Raw genomic sequence first — 14097 nt, 5'->3', positions numbered from 1 at the left:
TTAATCTTTATTTTTATAATAAAAATAGCTAATAATCGATAATTAACAGTTATTTAATTGAAAATATAACATCGATAATTAACATATGTATTGCTTGTTTCTGGACAAGATTTTTGTGATCTTGTCATTGTATTTCTTCAATCTGAACCAAACACGTATTACTTCTTTTTTAATAAAGTTTTTATGATTTTTTTAAAAAAATAATTTATGTGTTTTTTTCTTTTAATTTTAATCTCTACGATTGAAAAGACAACAAAAATAATATATAATTACTATGACTCAGATAATTATCGTACATTTTACCTTAAATCAGTAAATAATTTCACCAGATCAAACTTTTAAAAATTATACATTTAGTACATAAATTATCAGTTTTCATCCATTTTAATATTTAAATTTTTATTTTTTTTAAATCATACATAACGTTTATTACATTTTAGTATCAATTGTTAAAAATTTAACGTATTTAATACCTAAACTATTAGTTTTTGTCTGTTTTAGTTCATGAACTTTTAGTTTTTCCCCAAAACTTTACGTTAAATTTAGAATACGAGTACTAAAATGAAACAAAAATTAAAATTTATATATGATTTACAAAAAATAAAAAGTTAAGTATTAAATAGATAAAAAATAATAATTTATGTATTAAACGCGTAATTTATCCAAAAAAATAAATTAATCACTTTATCAAATTTTGCGGATTTAGGGAGCAAAATAATATGATTGATTTGATTCTATAAAATATTTTCTATTTTTTTTTTGTTTTCATTTTCATTTTTGGAAAATAGTTTTCATTGTTAACTTTTTGAAAATTAAAAAACATGTTTAGTTAATATAAATGAAAACTTGAATTTAAAACTAAAATAGTACAAATATATTTGATATCTAATTTTTTAAAATAGAAATAAAAAGAATAGTTATTAAATAATTAAATTAGATTATAATTATTGAAAATTATTACATAAATTTAACATATGATTTATAGAAATATAAAATAATAAGATAAGAAATTTCATAACACAAAATTTATTTTAATTTATAATAAGAATATAATATTAATGCATATTAGATATTAATTAAATTTTAAAAATGCACAAAAATATTATTATAAGTAATAGCACAAAGAAGTGTTATTAACATAAAAAGTATGTTTAGTGGTAATTGAGACCTTAACTTTTGGGGTAAATAGTTAATGTAGTCCCTAAACCTTTCTTGTATCAAATACGATGTTAAACTTTAAAAAAAATTAATCTAACCCTTTGAATAACTGAAACAAACATTGAGTATCACGACACATATATGACAATTTTCAAACTTACATAGCAATCTACAATATTGATGTGACAGTTCACGATACTATTGTGACAATACTCGATGGATGATGATGTGGTAGATGGACTTAATTGATTATTTTAGAAAGTTTGAGGACTTATTATTTTTTTAAAAAAATTAAAAATTTATTTAAATTAAAAATACAAATTATAAATAATTATTAAGATATTCAATAAATTAAATATAAAAATACTAAGCAATTAAATTATTAAAAAATATTTAAGGATTACGTTGAGTGTAAAAAAATTTAGGGACCATATTGATTTTTTTTTTAAAAAGTTTGAGTGTTTTAGTACCTTAAATCAAAAAATTATTGTTAAAATTAATGTTAAAAATTGCAGCCCAATATACAGAATCTAAACTAGCCCAATTCAAAACCTACAATCCCGTTGGGAACCCTATAAAGTCTTGGTGTTTCGCTTTTCTCACTCTTTCTTTGAGCTGCTGCCGCATTTTGTATCCTTTGGTGATTCCACTGCGTCGAAGCCAAGGAGGAAGATTTTTGCTTAGCCATGGCGGACAAGGCAGTGACTATTAGGACAAGGAAGTTCATGACCAACAGACTACTTTCCAGGAAACAATTTGTAAGCTCCATTCCCATTTTTTGGCTCATTTTCTCGTCGACCAAACATTGGCCAACTTTAAATTTAAGTCTTGCAGTGTGTTTTTCTCGTTATCTTTCATTTTATTTTCCCATTAAAGTTGGCAGTGTTTAGTTTCAAGCTGTAGATCGGTCAAAGAATGAAAATAGAAGAGAACAGTGTTGGATTTAATGCTAGTTTAGAGAAAATAAATGTTGGGTTCTTGTGAGTTTGCTCGGAATATGTGTGGTTTAGGGCTTTCCTTGATTTGCTATTTAAGTATAATAAACTTTTTTGCTTAAGAAATATGAAGATATGGTGAAGATGGTTTATTTAGGAAACAGAAAAGTCAAAGTAGCTTATATTTATTTGGCTTAGTTGTTTACCTGTAAAATTAAACTTGTTTAATTTGCTCCTTTTTTCGTAGATCATTGATGTTCTGCATCCTGGGAGACCCAATGTTTCCAAGGTAAACGTTTAATATTTCTCAACAACATTGTTGTATTGTTTGAACTGCTGGAAATTTGGATTGCTTGTGGTACTGGTAACATGTTTTTTCGTTTGTTGATCCCGCATCTTTAGGCTGAGCTGAAGGAGAAGCTTAGTAGAATGTATGAGGTGAAGGACCCAAATTCGATCTTTGTGTTCAAGTTCCGGACACATTTTGGAGGGGGTAAATCCACTGGATTTGGATTGATATATGATTCTGTCGAGAATGCGAAGAAATACGAGCCTAAATACAGGCTGATCAGGGTAATTTCTGATGTCTTTTCCATTTTCTATGGGTATTGTTTGTAGTGTGATTGTTTTATTAGTTGTATATTGAAGTCGCTCTCCTGATATATTTTTGTTTGCACTGTTCGCTCTCATGCTGTAAGCACTGCTTGAGCCCTGGTGATTAAGCATGTTCTAAATTGACACCATTGAGCATAGAAACAATTGTATTTTAAGCCTAACAAGTTGGATTTGGAAGTAGAGCCTTTGTTGTTTTTGGTGCATGCAACCATTTGTTTATGAAGAAAACATGATGTGGGAGAGATTTATATTTTAGGTCGCTTAATGTAGCACGGCTTTCGTTTAGGTCATGAAATCCCAAGTTGACTCTGTTTGGAAAATAAGTCACAGATGCATGCCAAGGCTGCTTTTATATTAAAACTATATAACGTAGTTAGCATGAGTGATCGAATTTCTTAACAATAGCAGTTCAGTGATATAATTTGGTTAACTAGGAATTTGACTTTTATCAAAGTTGATGTTATGTAGTTAGGACCTGCAAAATGTATTGATTTTTTTTTTTAAATTTCTTCTATCCAATACTTGCATTTTAGTTACGTGTTTGGATTTTCGGTTCACCGTTACATAGTTTTTGTCTTCTCGTCGTTATGAGAATTGCATTTGGATATTCGCTTTAAAGGGCATCAAGGCAAGATGCATAATACTAATTATGTGTTGCTATTTCAGAATGGACTCGATACCAAGGTGGAGAAATCAAGGAAGCAAATGAAGGAAAGGAAGAACAGGGCTAAGAAGATCCGTGGAGTGAAGAAGGTAAACTCAATTATTTCTTTTTTTTCCCCTCATCGTTACTTCAGATGCTTTCACTCTCGAAACATTCGGGACCGACAAGGCTGATTCTCCGATTATTTTGCTTGTTTAACATAGACAAAGGCAAGTGAAGCATCGAAGAAAAAGTGAGGCGAAGGGGATGAAGGCAAAGGTGAAATCCATGTCTAGCTTGGTGCCAATGTTTTCCAAGAGCTGTTGTTTACTAGTCTCAAGTGTTAGGAAATTGGACCAAGTAAAGATTAAACAGTCTTTTATTTTTGGGTAAATTACACCGTTCATTACTGGATTTTATTCTCTTTTATATTTCACTTATTGCACTTTAATTCCGTTCAATTTTCTTATTGGACTTAATACATTTGAATTTTTTGTCACTCTACTGTTTTTCATTAACGACGTTATAAATTGGTTGTTATATAGATATAAAACGATATTGTTTTGATGAAAATTTTGTTTTTTTTTTCTAAAATGGTATCGTTTTAACACTGAACTATTTATAGGTGGAGTTAACTATTTAACGGTAAATGCATGAATTCTCACAGTAACAAAATATTTTATAACGGGGTTGGCATCTGATTCCATGGTAAAATTTTAATTATTTTACATTCTGTAACTTGATAATTTGTAACGTGAACCGTATAGTGTAAAAAGAATAATAATAATAATAATAATAATAATATATAATTTAAACAAAATTATTGCAATAACGTGGGGTAAGCGGATCGTATGTCGTTTTTGACTTTGCTTTTACTGTTCCGCCCTCTGTCTTTGTTATTAAAAAAGTTAGGATAAACTACGCGTTTAATGTCTAAATTATTATTTTATTCTATTTTACTACTTAATTTTTTAATTTTTTTAAAATTGTACCTAAAGTTTAATTTTTGTACCCTTATCAAAATTTAACGTTAGGTTTAAAAAAAATTAAAAGTAAATTGACCAAGACTGATAGTTTAGGTACTGAACACGTTAAGTTTTTAACGATGGGTACTAGAATGGAACAAAAACTAAACGTTAAGTATGCTTTTGGAAAAATTGAAAGCTTAGTTATTAAAGCATACCAAAATTGATAGTTTAAATACTAAATGTGTAGTTCATCCTAAAGTTAATTGTACTTATTTAAAATTTAGTTATATGGTTTGTTAATTGTGATCTTTATTTGATTATGACTAATAATTTATGTATTTGGGAGAGCATTCAGGTGAGTTTGGACATTAAAATCTGTTTATTTATGACATGTGGTACTGATTTGCCCGCTTAGGAGAGTTGTAAAACAATATTAAAAAAACCCCCACAAAATATCCTAATTAATGGATAATTTTTCTTATTTTTTAAATTAAAAAGGAGTTTGATTTCTTCCAAAATAAAAAATATAATTTTTACAAATTGATTTTGGTTTTAGAAAATAAAAAAAATTAAATGAGACATTGGTATGTTTATTAAAAAATTAAATGAGACATGGGTATGTTGATTAAAAAATATAACTTAGATGTTTAGAGTTCAGATTTTAAGATAATTTTTTTTATCATATTTTAAAATTAAATAAAAAAAATTTATAGTACGGTCTGTTTATTAATAATTTCACTTCAAAATTTATATATTTTGTTAATTTTATCTAAATAAAATTTCTAACTTGTATCTAAATAAATCTAGGGTAAAGTACACAAATGGATACCGACTATAGGGTATTGCTTTATTAAGTTCATTAATTATTAAAAGTTACAAAATGAACCTCCGGTGCTTTGTTGAGTCCCTCAACTAAAGTTTTCTATATTATATTTTTAGGTGTATAATACTAAAAAAACCGTTAAATAACACATGTCACGTTTATATAATTTTGTTTTAAAATAAAATATTTTAAAATATATATATATATATATATATATATATATATTTTAAAAAAATCTGAACGTGACACGTGTCACTTAACAGATTTTTTAACAATAAACACCTAAAAATATAACGGAAAAAATATTAAACATCTATTTCTGACGAAAAATTCTTTAAATATCAAAAATCATTTTAAGCATAGTTTATACACTTATTTTTATATTAAGCAAAGGAAGAAAAGAAAAGATTTGATTTGTCTATTTGCATGAGTTTCTTTTTCAACTTAATTTAATTTTCCTCCTCCAACAGCATGTGTATGTACGTATATATACGTGAATAAGCCTTGCATGTCCTCCTATCTTTCTCTCTGTGATTTTATCTTCTTCTCTTTTTCCCATTTTTCGTTAACTACCCATTGCTTTTGATTAATCAAAGTTCTTAATTTCTTCTTTCTTTCATCATGGAAGAGGCAAAGGGATTTTTTTCTGGGTTTTTTGTTTTCTGTTATCTTTCATTGAGATCCATTCTTTCTCAATTTGCTGTTTTTTTATCTTCCATGAGGATTTTCATTGTCGCTTTTGCAGATTTTTTTGATAACTGAATTTCCCACTTTGGTTTTGAACTTGTAGTTTTAGTATTAGACAGATCAATTGAATTTGTTAATGCCTGGAAGTAAAAAAGTTTTAGGGTTCATGTATACATTTTTAGACTGATATTTGTCTTAATTTTCCCTTTTTTTGTAAATAATAGGTTAAAATATTAATGTTTATTTTACTCTTTTTTTGTAGTGTTGGAAACTAAAGAAGGAACAATTGCTGTTGCCTCTTCTTTTCCTGGTCATCAAGAAGGTAATTTTCAACTTTTTTTCATTGGATTTAATGTTAAAATGCTAATATTTATTTGCCTCAATTCATTGAATTTTACCTGTTGTTTGGTGATGGAGATTTACTTCTAGAAAAAGGCAAAAGAATACTTTCATAAATGTTAAATATTCTGCTTGGCTTTTTACCTTTTAGGTTTGTCACAGTTTATAGATCAGACTCATGGTTATGATTCGGAATATTCCTCGGATGAGCCGTGTCGGCGTCGGTCTAAGTTACCTGGATTGAGGGTTAGTCAGGACACAGTTTTAGGAGAAAACGAAGAGGCCGGATAGCATAGGTATATTGCTTAGATATGTTGTGTTAATCTATCTTACCTGGACTTGGTAATGAATACATATTCATGGCCGTTTACGTGCCGTAAAACAGCGTAGGTGTTTACCTGATTGTAGATTTTAAAGCCGTGACACAGTTTATGAATCATCGCGATGGTTATCATTATTGATGATCTGGTATCTTAGTTACCCGGACTTGAGGGCGAGTACACATCCATAGGTACTAGACGGGTTAAGGAAAAACAAGTAGTCCAGACAACCCAGGTGTTAATGATTAGCATATATATTTGATTGGCAATGTAGATTGCTTGGGAAAACGATCATGCTTGATGTTTGTTAGATGGTTATAGAAGGTCTTGTTCTGTTTATTGTTCAACCAGCCGTACAGGATAGAGATCACAAATTCTTAACACAAGCGATTGGAGAAGCATATAAAGGGGTTGAATGTAAAGATGGAAGGCCATTCGGTGCAGTCGTAGTTCGCAATGACGAAGCCATTGTGAGTTGTCACAACATGGTTTTGAAAAACACCGACCCTACTGCCCATGCAGAGGTTACCGCTATTAGAGAGGTCAAATCGAAACAACTAATCGAACAAAACAAACAACAAATCAAATTTCTGTCCTATTCTTACTTTTACTTAAAACGATTGGATTTCGTTTGTAGATTGTAAGAAAATGCGATAGCGTCGTTGGAAGATATACATGTTAATTTGTAGCAGCATTCTTTTGTGAGGGGTTTCGAGCAGCATTCTTTGATTTCTGCTGGATTTGTTTGCCATATTTTTATTTCAATCTCATAAGCTGCTCCGACTTGGTGAAAGTTCATCATCAATTCTCATGGCTCTGTTGGTTTTCTGTATTTATAGGAGTTGTGATAGTTAATAGTTCCACATACGAGATTAGATGGTATAAATGAAAATTACTAAATACAGCGAGAATATACAACTAATTCATCTCGATTTTCATCGGCGTTGATTGCACATTGCTATGTCGATTTACTAATGCTAGGAACATCAATGGCAGGCATGCAAGAAGCTGAATCAGTTGAGCTCTCAGACTGTGAAATATATGCATCTTGTGAGCCTTGTCCAATGTGTTTCGGTGCCATCCATCTATCGAGAATCAAGGTCCGATACCAAAACTTACCATTTTCTTTACATATATATATTCTTTTTTTTTCCATACGAAAGAGGCCACCGATTAAGGATAAGGATGAAAAAGGTGTTGTAGATGTTGAGTTTCGAATCCCAGACTTGCTGAATGTCGCTTACTACATGTAACCATGTGAACTAACCGAGCCAAGTCCGTGGTTCATTTCTGAACCGAAGCGCTGATCTTTGTTTAATCGTTTCTTTCAAGCAGAGACTGGTGTATGGAGCCAAAGCAGAGGCAGCCATAGCAATAGGGTTCGATGATTTCATTGCTGATGCATTGAGGGGCACTGGTTTTTACCAGAAGGCAAACCTGGAGATCAAACAAGCTGATGGAACAGGTGCCGTCTCTGCAGAACAAGTATTTGAGAAGACTAGGGAAAGGTTTACCTTGTACTAATTTCTCATTGGTCCTTTTGTAATCTTTCATTGCTAAAAACAGTTTGAAGTTTATGTTAAGAAACTGACCTTTATGAATAATAATAAGTATGCATTGTGTAGACACCGTTTTTGTCCGGTTCTTTTTCTATTTAATTTTATTATTATTATTATTATTAGTATTAGTATTGTTATTTTATTAATATGTATTACACTTTTGTAGCAACCCAATTACAAGGCCCAACCCAGGCCACCCAACATATCAGTTCAAGCCCACTAGGAATCCCAACATCAGCCCAGCCAACCCAATTACAAGACCCAAGCACTAGACCCGCCCATATTGGACCCGAATCGACCCGGTTCGACGACCTAGACCCGACCCGAGATGAATAGGGTTTCATAACCCTAACCCTAACTGATACCGCCGCTGCTGCTATCTGATGTTGCTGCCGACAGCCCCGCCTACATCCATCAAACAATGACACTCAACAGTGGAAATGGCAGGAAAATCAGAAGAAAATATAAACATTTCAATATATCTTCCCAAGGCAAATCAAACCAAATCAGAAAAATAATTGCCCTACACTAGACATCATCATCTCATCAGAAACCTACATGCAAGCATCCATCAACCTTAAAGGAACCATTCAGTGATAACCAGAGAAAAGGGAGGAGAGGGAGCCATTCGGGTTTTGGGGGAAAACAGAAAGCAAAAATAAGAGAAAAAAGACGGAGGGACCATTCGGGTTTTTTTAAAAAAAGGGAGATAAAACCTATTTGAAAAAAAAACCGAGAAGAAAAGAGAGAATGAGAAAGGGTCTTTTACCTAGGTTCGAAACCGGGGAGCCCCAAAGTCACCGTGGTAGCCGAGAGGTCGTCAGAGCCATCTTTCCCGATAGGTAAACAATCTATATCTATGGGTTTAGGGGTGGTTTTTTAGGCAAAAATAAGTTGGGTTTCGAGTAGAGGGTGAGAGGGGAGGAGTTTTGGAGTCTTTTGGCCTCCTCTAGCCACCGTACACCGTCGTCGGCCTCGCCGTGGGAGCCTACGGCTGCCGTGGCCTCTTTCTTTCTAGTTGAGAGAATTGAGAGAGTTTCAGAGAACTCTCTCTCTTCTCTCTTTCCAAGTGAGGCAAATGAGGGAATGAGAGGAGTTTAGGCCCGATTTTGGGCTTATATCGCTCGACTGAAACTACGTCATTTCATTAGGGACCTTTTACGTGTTTTCAACGTGTGGGTTAACTACACTTTTGGTCCCTGATGCTTTGTAATCGTATTATTTAATCATTAAATGAAATTTTATTTTATTTTGTTTTGAGCACTTATGTTTCTGTACTTATGTTTTCGTCACTGATGTTAGATGGTGTATACTTTCTTGGAAATTTGAATTTGGCAAAGATAGTTGTAAACCTTTTATTTTAGTCACGTTATTATTAGTTTTGTTATTATTATACATGTTTAATTTTGATAATGAGATTTGCAATTATCTTATTTTGGTCCTTGTTTTCAGTTGTTGTGTATCTTTGTTGACTATTTGAATTTGGTCATGTAATTTGTGATTCTTCTATTTTGGTCACTGATTAGGCATTTAGTTTAATTGTTGTTTGATCCTTATGTTTCTGTTTTATTTCATTTTAGTTCTTATTGTTATTTTTGGGCTATTTATATTTTTAGTACTTATATTTTTATTTATAACTTAGACACTGGTTTATCTTGTAAGTACTGTTTAGTCCTTTTAGTTTTTTTGGCATTTTGGTCATTTAACTTTCTGTTATTGCTATTTTAGTATTTTAAATTCATGTTTTTGCTGTTTAGCCCTTGAAGATTCTATTTTCACTGTTTTAGTCCCCAAATTTCTCTCTTTTTTCATTTTGGTTCCTAAAGTTTCTATTATATCTATTTTGGTCCTTTAACTTCCTGTATTTTTTAGTTTAGTCCCTAATATTCTATTTTTGTCATTTTAGCCCTTTTAATTTATGTTAATTACATTTTAGTCCCTTAAATGATTTATTTTGGTATTTTAGTTTGGTTTGTAATATTTAATTGTTTTTATTTCAATCCTTTATGCATGTATTGTAAATGTTCTTATTTAATATTGTAAATATTTTATTTGTCATTTGCAATCATATTTGTTTCTATTTTAATTCCTTAGTTGTTAATTTCATTCAAATATTTTTCAAGAACGCGAATTTGTAGAACAGGCGTGGAAAGTACTACTTGATCGAAGTGGGACAATCCAATACGACATTCGAACAAATACAAACTTAAAATAAATCCATTTTCTTTTACTAATTAATTTATTTTAATGATGCAATGTGTGTGTGTTATTTTTAATTCACTATTTATTTCCTTTTATTCGAATGCAAACGTCAATTTTATTTATATTCTATTCACATATTTATCAATGAGGGAATATTCTTTTGTTAACAAGAAATAGTCGAATTAGCTTTCCTGATGGAGGATTACTAATTTCGATATTTCTTTTCGAGTTAAAGAATTTTCTATAATTAATTTATTCGAAGCAAATTAATTAAATTTCAATAAATGGATCACATCTTAACTTTACGTTCGACACACGATTTTCACCATGTACGACAATGTGTAAGCGACACAGTACCAATTTTGGGCGCTATGGGGGTGTTAACCCTTCCCCACACGTAAATGACTCCCGAATCTATTCAAATCGAATATTTGGTTACGCAGACCAATTTTTGTCTTATAAAAATGATTTTTCTTAATTTTTTTTAAAAGACGTTTTAAGGTATTCGACCTACCTAACCCAAAGATCGATGGCGACTCCATCCATTTTAATTTCATATTAATCCAAATCACCCATTTTTCAAAATTAAAGTCATAACTGTTTTTAAAATAATATTTAATTGTTTTTTAAAAAATGGTTATGACAGCTTGGCAACTCCGCTGGGGACTTTTTTAGAGAGTCAAGCTGTAGGTCGCTTACATATTGTCATTGTGGTTGAAATTATGAGTTTGAATCTTTAGTTAACTTCTGATTCATTTATTAAAGTTTTTTAATTGCTTCAATTTTATCTGTCATACTAACAATTTAATCTATGTTTTCAGATTCGTCAAGGTTTTATCAAGTTTTTTTCTTGTTTCATTTTCCTTTTGAGTCAAAGGTAGGTACGTTCCTCCTCACACATATCACGTGCATTTGCATAACATGAGCTTCGATCCAAATTAGTTCTGGTGAATGCTTTACTCTCGTAAGAATTTATTCTTCGTATGAGTTTTAGCAAATAACCCATGGGATACATACCTTATATCTTCGTAGGGATTTATTCCTCGTATGGGTATAAGGCATTGAATCCCCTCGAATTGAACTCGTTCCGTTCGAAGCCTGTAATGGGTGAGGATCGAGGGTCTGGCAGCCCAAGGGGGCACCGACATCAAGGATAATTTGAGTACCCTTTTCCTGTTAGAGCCAAAGCCATGCATATAGTGAACCGTAGAGCGGTCACCCTAGATAGATATATCAAACCTATGTCCGTCAGTAGGTACCCAAATTAAGTATACACAAAGGAGGATTGTTTCTGAACCTTTCCTTTTTGCTTTAAATTTTGTTAAATAATTGCATGCGAACAAGATACCATGCGGTTAAGATTAATTTCTCGAAAAGATCATTTTGGGTATATAGCATGTTCGGGCAGGAATGTTATTTAATTAAAGCATGTTCGGGTAGATATCATGATTGGGTAGGTGTTTTATTCATCTCCGAATAATATTTTTATCCGTATAAATTATTTTACCTGTACTAACTCGTTTTTCTCTTTTGTTTTGCACACTAACTTATTTATTTTGTTTGTGTCGTTTTTCATCATTCTTTGCATTGCATTGCCTTGACATGACATAATGGGAAAATGTTGATATGCAAGGGGATAGTCAAGAGAAAATTTTCACAAGAAAAGGTGAAAGTTTTCAATCAAGCAGTCTCGTATACAGACATGCACTGACAGTTAAAAGAAGCTTAGAACACAAAAATGAGATTTGCTCAAAGATCGTCCATAATTCGAGACTGAAATGACGATCCACTGATCCCAGGAGTAATCCAACAGTAGATTCTTAACTACAATCATGTCATCGCTACACATCAAAGAGAGACACAATGGCTTCAGCACCGACTAGGCATTAATAGATTTAGTTTACATAGCATTGAGGGGCATCAATTCCAAATACAGAGATCTAAGACGAAGCAGTGAGCTCGAAGATCGTGCATCATTCGATACTAAAATGATGATCAACTGATCCAAGGAGTAATCTAACAGTAGATTATCATATGCGAATATTCCATCAGTAACCATCAAGGAGCGACACATTGACATCACCACCTTCGGGGCAGTAACGGAGTTAAATTAGAGAACGCTTAAAGCATATCGTTTTTGAGGACGAAGATCTGAGACGAAGCATCGATCTACTTCATATTCAACATCTAAGTGAAGGTATGTCTGTAAAGTGGTCTGTCTTGTAATGTGAAAGCTTTTATTTCTGGTGGAAATTATTCTACGATATCCATCGTTGGGATCAACATTTCTGCATTTGCATCATTGCATTTTGCATAGCATTCATTTAAACATTTTACATGCATATATCATATCTTGTGGGAGAACTCTGCGGAAGTGGTTCTAACAGTGATACTGCATTCACACAGTACTGAGAATGGATGCAAAATTTGAGCGACTGAAGAAAGAATTTGAAGAGAGTTTGCAAAAGATGAAAGCAGAGTGGGAAGCCAAAATAGAACAAGAGCAAAAAGCTATCATGGATCGTATCTTGCAAAACCTAAAAGATCTAGTTAACCAAATGGTATTACAATTAACTGAGCTCAACCAAGAAAGAGGCAAAGAGAGGATTTCCTCGACCAGAAGAGCCTCTGAATGTTTGATGGTTCATGCAAATCCACCGATACACATTTTACCCCACAAGCTTCCAAGACACCAAGAGACGAAAAGAGCCAATAATGAGATCCTGGAGAATATGAAACAGTGGCGCAGAGAGACATTCTAGGGAATGAGATGACATAGCTATCACTACGGAATGTATACAACAGAATTAATACTAGTTCCTAACTTGATGCTTCCGCCCAAATTCAAGATGCCCGACTTTGAAAAATACAGTGGAATCAGTTGCCATAATGCCCATCTTACGATGTTTATTCGAAGAATGATTTGGTACACCAATAATGATCAGATATTGGTTCACTGCTTCCAAGCCAGTTTAATTGGACCCACTTCAAGGTGGTACAATCAACTGAGTTGTACTCAAATCCGCTCTTAGAAGAATTTGGCTTGTGCCTTTCTGAGTTAATACAAGCACATGATCGATATGGCCCCTGATCGAACAACGCTGCAGAATATGGAGATAAGGAATGGTGAGAGCTTCCGACAATATGCTCAACGATGGAGGGATGTCTCATCTCAAGTACACCCACCAATTACTGAAAGATAGTTCATCACTCTATTCATTGATACATTGATGTCTCCATATATCAACTACATGATAGGAGATGCCACTAAGAGTTTCTCTAACATCGCTATGTGTGGAGAAATAATCGAAAGAGCAATCAAGAATGGCCAGATATGAGGCACTAGCCATACCGACAATGAGGAAAGAGCTGAGATTAACATTGCGGGATCTTATCTAGCTAGTTTGGGGACTGAACCTCATAAGGTGTTCTGTGAAAAGACTCACATCAGTACAATTCCAATGACATGTGTGGAATTACTCCTAACGCTAGTTGAGAAGAAGATTGTGACTCCAGTTCAATCTAAACCAAGAGAGGCCCCATATCCTGAAGGCCATGATATAAATACCATATGCAACTATTATATTGGGAGCTCAGGGCACACCACTAAGAACTGTAGGGAATTAAAGCGCAAGGTCCAAGATCTGATCGATTCGGGGCATTGCATCTATCATTTGCATCCATAGAGATTATTTTGTTTAAAATCGTTTTTGTTCTTTCTTTAATATTTGATTAAATATTTTTAATCTTTGATGACTGAATTTATGTTACCTTCTAAGGTTGAATAATTGAACAAATTTTAATCTTTAGTTCTTTGAATATCAAATGAATTACGGATTCTCTTAATT

General features: G+C 32.4%; 1 protein-coding gene and 1 pseudogene across 1 annotated transcript; both read left to right on the top strand.

Annotated features, from left to right (window-relative positions):
* Positions 1 to 1737: 1737 nt before the first annotated feature.
* Positions 1738 to 3757, top strand: LOC120184876 (40S ribosomal protein S24-1-like). Its single transcript, XM_039189244.1, has 5 exons — positions 1738 to 1916; positions 2341 to 2382; positions 2496 to 2666; positions 3375 to 3461; positions 3576 to 3757. Exons 1-5 carry the CDS (start codon positions 1845 to 1847, stop codon positions 3606 to 3608), a joined length of 405 nt encoding a protein of 134 aa, XP_039045175.1. The 5' UTR covers positions 1738 to 1844; the 3' UTR covers positions 3609 to 3757.
* A 1882-nt stretch (positions 3758 to 5639) lies between these two features.
* LOC120184867 lies at positions 5640 to 8074 on the top strand (annotated as a pseudogene).
* Positions 8075 to 14097: the final 6023 nt, after the last annotated feature.

The sequence above is a fragment of the Hibiscus syriacus genome, unplaced genomic scaffold, assembly GCF_006381635.1.
Source record: "Hibiscus syriacus cultivar Baekdansim isolate YM2019G1 unplaced genomic scaffold, ASM638163v2 tig00003973_pilon, whole genome shotgun sequence".
NCBI lineage: Eukaryota > Viridiplantae > Streptophyta > Magnoliopsida > Malvales > Malvaceae > Hibiscus > Hibiscus syriacus.
The sequence above is the reverse complement of the archived record's forward strand: the minus strand, read 5'-3'. Positions and strand labels throughout refer to the sequence as shown.

Bases quoted from the DNA above. Each gene is read 5' to 3' on its own strand.
- LOC120184876 (XM_039189244.1), top strand. From the start codon at position 1,845: ATGGCGGACAAGGCAGTGACTATTAGGACAAGGAAGTTCATGACCAAC. The intron at 1,917-2,340 runs GTAAGCTCCATT...CTTTTTTCGTAG, and splicing joins TACTTTCCAGGAAACAATTT to ATCATTGATGTTCTGCATCC. The intron at 3,462-3,575 runs GTAAACTCAATT...TGTTTAACATAG, and splicing joins AGATCCGTGGAGTGAAGAAG to ACAAAGGCAAGTGAAGCATC.